Source organism: Aplysia californica, unplaced genomic scaffold, assembly GCF_000002075.1.
Source record: "Aplysia californica isolate F4 #8 unplaced genomic scaffold, AplCal3.0 scaffold00094, whole genome shotgun sequence".
NCBI lineage: Eukaryota > Metazoa > Mollusca > Gastropoda > Aplysiida > Aplysiidae > Aplysia > Aplysia californica.
In genome coordinates, this window is record NW_004797364.1 from 1,245,964 (window position 1) to 1,253,635 (window position 7,672).

At 38.3% G+C, this 7,672-nt stretch overlaps 1 protein-coding gene across 7 annotated transcripts in view; it reads right to left on the bottom strand.

The window, feature by feature from the left end:
- The window catches only part of LOC101849530 (EGF-like domain-containing protein 1), a gene marked incomplete at its 3' end in the record, with an annotated part of 33,369 nt that overhangs the window by 11,395 nt on the left and 14,302 nt on the right, over positions 1-7,672 (bottom strand). For all 7 annotated transcript variants that reach the window (XM_013080657.2, XM_013080656.2, XM_013080655.2 and 4 more), the window contains 4 exon segments: positions 1,583-1,707; positions 2,539-2,643; positions 4,223-4,372; positions 4,703-5,374. In XM_013080657.2, the coding sequence (XP_012936111.1) occupies positions 1,583-1,707; positions 2,539-2,643; positions 4,223-4,372; positions 4,703-4,772 (450 nt within the window).

The following is a 7,672-nucleotide window of genomic DNA, read 5'->3' on the forward strand; positions in this document are numbered from 1 at the left end:
GTTAGTAACTATGGGAAATATTTAGTGTTTTTTTTCTCATCTTCAAAAACATGGTTAAGGTGGCATTTCAAAATCTTCTTCTTCTCAATCGCATTTTTCTTGAGGATCGACTGTAGTGGGTGTCCTGTTCGGTTCTTTCTCTATTAGCCCGAACAGCTCCTCCTGGTGTGTTAATGAGGTTGGAAATATTGATTCATGTCTTATGGCGGTGTGTGTCCTTTTTCAATCGTTCAAAGGAGCTTTTGACACACACGTTTGTGCTAATATTTGTTATCGAAAGTCTAGGCAAAATCATTTCTGCCAGGATCATGAAAATTAATATGACAGCAACGAAAACACCACTACAACCAAAAACAGCAATAACCACATCAACAACAGAAACAAAAACAACAAAGACGCCGACGACGACAACAACAATAACAATATTAACCGTAACAATAATAACAACGACGACCACAACGACGAGGAAGACAATAACAACAATGATAACAATTGCAACTATAAAAACAATAACAGTAATAACCAAAACCACAACAACAACAACTACAACTACAACAACAACAACAACAACGACAACAACAACAGCCACAACAACTTTGATAATAACAGTAAAACAGGCACCTTTGCCATGTACATAGGTCAAAAGCAAAGAGTGATAAGTAATGACTCAAGCACAACAAACCAGGTAGCATCACCTTCAGTTAATTTTATCATTATGTCCGATCAGCTATAGTAAGTAAACCAAAGGCAATGATGCGCACGTTTCAAACCAAGTTACACAAATCAGATAACAGTCGGCACTTTTACGTAATTGCTTTAAAAGTTTCAAATAAACAAAACAGACTTAAAACCTACTGGAATAACAAAGTTGTTCCTTCTTTTTAAATTCCTAAATAGCCCCAAAAATGTAAAGCACGGTCAAATAATAAGAATGAGCGTCTACAATAAGTTAACAATGTCAGCTACATCAACCAACTGTGACAACAGAAGCAACAGAAGAAACAAATTGGTCACAAAACGCAGCAGTAACAGCAACATTTGAAAATTATTATTATTTATTTTTTTATCGTGATTATTTTTAAACGTATTATTATTTTTTAAGCTTATTATTATTATTATTATTATTATTATTATTATTATTATTATTATTATTATTATTATTGTTATTATTATTATTATTATTATTATTATTATTATTATTATTATTATTATTATTATTATTATTATAGACAGTTGCAATATGTATAGCACAAATTCCCGCTAAACAACAACGCCAGCAAACCTGATAGCATCCTGAAATATTCTCAAATTCCTGGGAAGCATAAAGTGCAAACTGCCATATTCATAGGCGCTGATAGTGTTAGTTTCAATAAACTACTTTTTACGGCACTTGCAAAAAAAAAATATGTCATAATGTAAATGTCGAAAGTTAAAAAATTAGGAGACCAGATCACGATGGAAGATGTTTAATAATAGAATCGAAGGAGCAAACCACACCAGAGCATTCGCCAAGCACCCACATCCAATTAACAATTTCATTACAAAGAAAGGGGGACAAAAGGGAGACAAAAAATAAACGTACAGTTCCTGCAGTCAGATTACAGCCGGGCGTGGTTTCCTGGCCGACAACAAAGATTGTACCAGAGAAGGTATTAACATCCGGGTTCACGTTGAGAAACATGCTTGATCCGTCGCAATCTACCTGCACTGTAGATGGAAACATACGTACATACATACATACATACAGACAGACATACATACATACATACATACATACATACATACATACATACATACATACATAAATACATACATACATACATACATACATACTTACATACATACATACATACATACATACATACATACATACATACATACATACATACATACATACATACATACATACATACATACATACAGACAGACAGACAGACAGACAGACAGACAGACAGACAGACAGACAGACAGACAGACAGACAGACAGACAGACAGACAGACAGACTCCGGAAGGACCATTGTATAGATACGGGAAGATGGACTGATGGCTAAATAATTATAACAGGCAGGACGGTAGATTCATAATATGCATTTTTGTGGGGCTGGGAGAGAGAGGGGGGGGGGCAGAGAGACACATAAAGATATAGAGAGAGGGACATAGAGAGGGGACGAGAAGGAGAGGGAGCGAGAGAAATAGAGATGTATAGAAAAAGAGAGAGAATGAGAGAGAGAGATAGAGAGAGAGAGAGAGAGACGAGGGAGAGATAGAGAGTGAGGGGGGCAAGAGGGAGAGAGGCATAGAGATAGGTGGGTAGAGGTGAAGAGAGAAGGGAAGAGAAAGACAAGGAGTGATAGAGAGAAAGGGAGAGCAATAATAGAGAGAAAGGGAGAGGGAGTTGGGGAGAGAGATGGGAAAGAAAGAGAGGGAGAAAGAGAGAAACACAGAAAGAGAGAGGGAGTGAGAGAACGGGCAGGGGTTGAGTAGGAACAGTCAGTCAAGACGAATAAGCAAACAAACAGACCGATGGGAGCCTATACCTCTGTTCATCTGACACCTGTCTCCATAGTAACTCTCGGGGCAGTTACACATAGATAGGACGCAGACTCCGCTGTTTTCGCACAGTGCTGTGCAGGTGCCAGACTCTAAAAATGAAGACATACTGCGTTGTTGTTGTTGGTGGTGGTGGTGGTAGTGGTGTTGGTGTTGGTGTTGTTGCTGTTGTTGTTGTTTTTGTTGTTGTTGCTGCTGTTGCTATTGTTGTTGTTGTTGTTGTTGTTGTTGTTGCGTCGTCGTCGTTGATGATGATGATGATATTTTGTTCCCGCCTATAGGAGTACCCAGAATACACATCTTCCAGGTGCTGGTACTTATCTCTGCATTGGTGTGATGATGATGATGATGATGATGATGATGATGATGATGATGATGATGATGATGATGATGATGATGATGATGATGATGATGTCTTCTATTTCTATCTGCTAAGATTCAGTCTTATTTCTTCAAGTCTTCAGTTTCATCTCACCCCCCCTCGCCCAACTTCGCCCCGCTTCGCCTCATCTTGTTTATGGCAAAATGGCCGTGGTTAGAGCGGACACAACTTTGCAATAATATAATAATAATAATATGTGAATCTGTGTTTAGTTGCTGACAAAATTGCCTATAAAATCAGCCGTGGTTCGAATATCTCCGAATTTCCTCTTTATAAACACAAGTAGGGGTTTTAAAAGGTTCTAATCTACACTTTAACTTATCAACTTTCAATGTGACCTAAGTCAGCATCATGGCCCGGCTTTTTAGGATATAGGCTTACACATTATGTCCTAGAAAGATAGTTAATCTCATTTTGAACTAATGATACTTTACTGCTTCACCTTGGTTATAATCTCACTAGAAGTTGTCTTAAAAGGGCCTAAAACTCACTTTTGAACAGATCGTATCTTTCTGCATCAGCTTGATTACAATCTTACTCGTCTTTAAAATAGGCTTAAGACTACGTCTCCTTAGGCCCGACGAGACGTCGCGTTGCGCCCGGTAGTCACTAGTGATTAGTCGCGATGTGTGTATCGTTCTGCGTGACCACATCACACATCACACACACTCCTTGGCTAGGTACTTTGACCTGTGTTGATGCTTTAAAAGGTCCCCACCCCCCACCCCCAGACTGTCGCGGGCGGCGAGGCCCTATAATAATAATGGAATGCATTTATATAGCGCATATCCACTTATGCAATGCTCTATGCGTTTAACATGATACATATTATTATGGATTTACAAGTCAATTTTAAAGGCACATAGTGTAACATACGCTTGCACACACATATCCACGCTCGCACGCACCATACACACACATACACACATACATACACACTTACGTACATACGCACATACAAACTCACAACGATCTACAGCTTTTATGGATTCTGTCTAATCGAAATATGATAAAAATATAAATGCTTTTAGTTTCTTTTTGAAAATTTCTAGATTTTCTGCTTCTCTGATAGTCTTTGGAAGCCTATTCCAAACAAGTGGGGCAAAATATGAAAAAGATGTCGCTATGTCGCTACATGGACCTATCGCTGGAGACGGTCACGTCAGGCTAGACGTCGCGACGTGCATAAGGAGACGGGAATTGAATCCTCTTAATTGACTGATTTTGGAACGGAAAAGGAGACACACTCTGACACTCAGTTTTGAACTTTTAATATCTTCTTGCCTCACCTGAGTTGTCACCGCATTTGTAGTCCCGTGTTGTTATGGTACCAGTTGTGGCCGTGGCACAGTCACAGTCTCCCTGTGTCACGTCGCACTTTGCGCCATCGTCGCACTGCGCCCCCTGCCGGCGACAGTCAAAGTCAAGGACCGCTTGAGCTGGGGAGCAGTAGTAGTAGTAGTAGTAGTCGTAGTAGTAGTAGTAGTAGTAGTAGTAGTAGTAGTAGTAGTAGTAGTAGTAGTAGTGATAGCACTAACAATAACGATGATGATGATGATGATGATGATGATGATGATGATGATGATGATGATGATGATGAGAGGAGAAGGGGATGAAAAGGCAAGAAATGAAATCAATGAGTAGCTCATTATCCACTAGATGGTCTAACCTTATAACGTAATCTACTCACCTCGGCACTAATCTGACCCATGTGTGCTGCAAGTGCTGTGCAAACTCTTACTACAACCAAACCTAAAAGATTTACTCACCGGAAGCGGCCACAACAAATGTTGCTAGGAGAATGATGGTGGTCATGTGATCTCGTCCAACAGGGGCCATGCTGCTGCTGTGTGTTGTCTTCTTGACCTTACACTGAGCGGTGGGCTTGTGGTTTGTTTCCCTGTGTTGAGATCTTCTTTCGTTTGCCGTTTTGGGAAACGGGACAAAAGGTGCTGCAGTATGCGCGTATATTATGTTACTAGTGTAAAATCTCTTCCGTAATTTTAAAATAATTATTGTGTATAATATTGTCGGCGTAAAATGTTCTCTTTATAAGACACAGGATAAGAACTGCTAAAGCTTTTGTTTATACATATAATTGTTGCGAAATTTTCTCCAGGTATATAAGGGTGTTGCATCAAGTCCTACCCTAAATTATAATTCCCCTGAGTTCCGTCGCGTTGTTCTCCCACACCGTTGTTGTCGGGTTTTTTTAGCTCTCGTTAACTGCCAGGCCGTTTTTTGCAAACGTTACACCACTTTCCTTAATGAATGTCCTATGTATATTTTTTATCAGGTTCATGTATTGTATTAGTCTTTTCCAAGCAGTGGTGCTTTGGTATAAGACAATGTATTTTAGTAGTTTCGAGACTTTCTGTTAGAAGCGGGTATGAAGTTTTCTTCAGGCGTTGATGGCTACGACTTCCAAATGTCTGTGAAGCCTGTGAAAAGTATGGAAGTAAAGAGAAATATTATTCACCATTGGGGGTTTTTTGTGTGTCTGTCTGTAAATCTCTTGTCATTCTACAACTACAGTTTGAGAAGACTGGTATATTAACAAGATTTTACAATTTGTTGGCCAAATGTAAATACGTATATGCCCAAATTCTGAATTTTGGGAGCAATTTCTTAATTTGTTGTTTCGGCTGCATGTGCACCAGAAATATTTTGTCGAAATTTAAATTCTAAATGTTGAAAAAAGCAATAGAAGATACTTAATAAAGGTACAATTGTTAAAAGAATGAAACACGTTTTTTTCTATCTGTCCTAAACAAAATGTTGCTTTTTGGGCTTCGAACATCTAAACAGTTTGCCAACGATAAGGGACTTCTGTATTTTGAGTACTCCTGTCATTGAGGCAGCCACCTTGTTTAATGAAGTCTTTCTGTCTTTGCTTTCAATGTAAAAATGTCATTACAAAATAAATGTAGTTACCATAAGTTTGATATTGTTTCAGAATGCTATCATGTCTACTGGGGTAGCAATAGATTGTATAAAACGCATGGAGCTTGCTGTTGAACGAGAATTTGCTCTATATAAATTATGTTATCTTTTCATTATTTACCATTATCTAAAAACAAGGTCAAGATCTCTTTCTCATAAATTTTTGCGACTTGTCGAGTTCTTATGTCTGAATTCTACGGACGTCACATGTCTTCTGAGCCATAATGATGAACCCAGGGTTAATCCACAGTGACGATACGCTGGAGACCACTTGAGGAGATTTTAATATAGAGACTATGCAGAAATAGAAGTTGATGTGCGTAGGCGATACAAAGAAAAACCGTTTGAATTCAGTTCAAGAAAGATGAAGAAACAGAAACTGATAAGCGAAGGAGAGTTGTCAATGTGGCAGATTCCCCGCCAAAAATCATATTGATTCATTTGACCAGGGAAAAGTCTCTAGGCATTTTGGTCGCTAGGCTGTCTGTTTTTGCTTTCGTTTTTTCAGGTTTCTTTACTTTTGTTTTATTCTTCCTATCACCTGCAATATGCAAGTCCCTGAACGTCTATTAGCAAATTATTTTGCGGTCAATAAAGGTTGACTTTTACCTTACGTAAAACGCAAAAAAATGCGTCCGTTACGGAGTTGGCAGTATTATGCAAGGTTTGGCATACTTTTCACATCAATTCGACGAGAAACCTGGAACTGATCCGGCAACCCTGGTGCATTGGTAGGGCAAAGTACAAAGGAAGACATTTTGAATTGTTCACTAACGCAGTTTAGACTTTTTGCTCACTGGTGCATTTGTGTTGACGGAGATGGTGATTATTTGGGATAAAAAGGATAACATGTTATAGAAACCATCCAAAGCTTTTATTTGATATTTGGAAATGATTATCTAAGAGGCAAACATTTCTGTCAACTTTAATATGAGACGATACAATTGAAGGAAAAACTAGATGGTATATCAGACTAAGAATACATAATTATTAATTTGGGTAATATATTATCATAATGCTTGAGGAAGTCCATCTTATTCATTTCGTCCCTTTTTATAGAGTATGTACCAGCGCCCCTTAAGTTACCCTTAACATATTATTATGTTTCTATATCATTTCTTAGCAAGACAAGGACCCAAATACCTGGCCGCTGATTCACGACTAATTGAAAGCATACACTCCCAGTTTGCGAGCACATTACACGTGCATTACTCATGTCCTCAGTATGGATAAGTATGGTCGTTTTTGTTTTCATCTTGCAATTATTATTATTATTGTTGCTGCTGTTCTCCTTCTCCTTCTCCTTCTTTTTTTCTTTTTCTTCTTCTTCTTCTTTTCTTCTTCTTCTTCTTCTTCTTCTTCTTCTTCTTCTTCTTCTTCTTCTTCTTCCTCCTCTTCTTCCTTTTCTTCTTCCTCTTCCTTTTCTTCTTCCTATTCCTCTTCTTCTCTTCTTCCTCTTCTTCTTCTTCTTCCTCTTCTTCTTCTTCTTCCTCTTCTTCTTCTTCTTCCTCTTCTTCCTCTTCTTCCTCTTCCTTTTCTTCTTCCTCTTCCTCTTCTTCCTCTTCTTCTTCTTCTTCTTCTTCTTCTTCTTCTTCTTCTTCTTCTTCTTCTTCTTCTTCTTCTTCTTCTTCTTCTTCCTCTTCTTCTTCTTCTTCCTCTTCTTCTTCTTCTTCCTCTTCTTCTTCTTCTTCCTCTTCTTCCTCTTCTTCCTCTTCCTTTTCTTCTTCCTCTTCCTCTTCTTCCTCTTCTTCTTCTTCTTCTTCTTCTTCTTCTTCTTCTTCTTCTTCTTCTTCTTC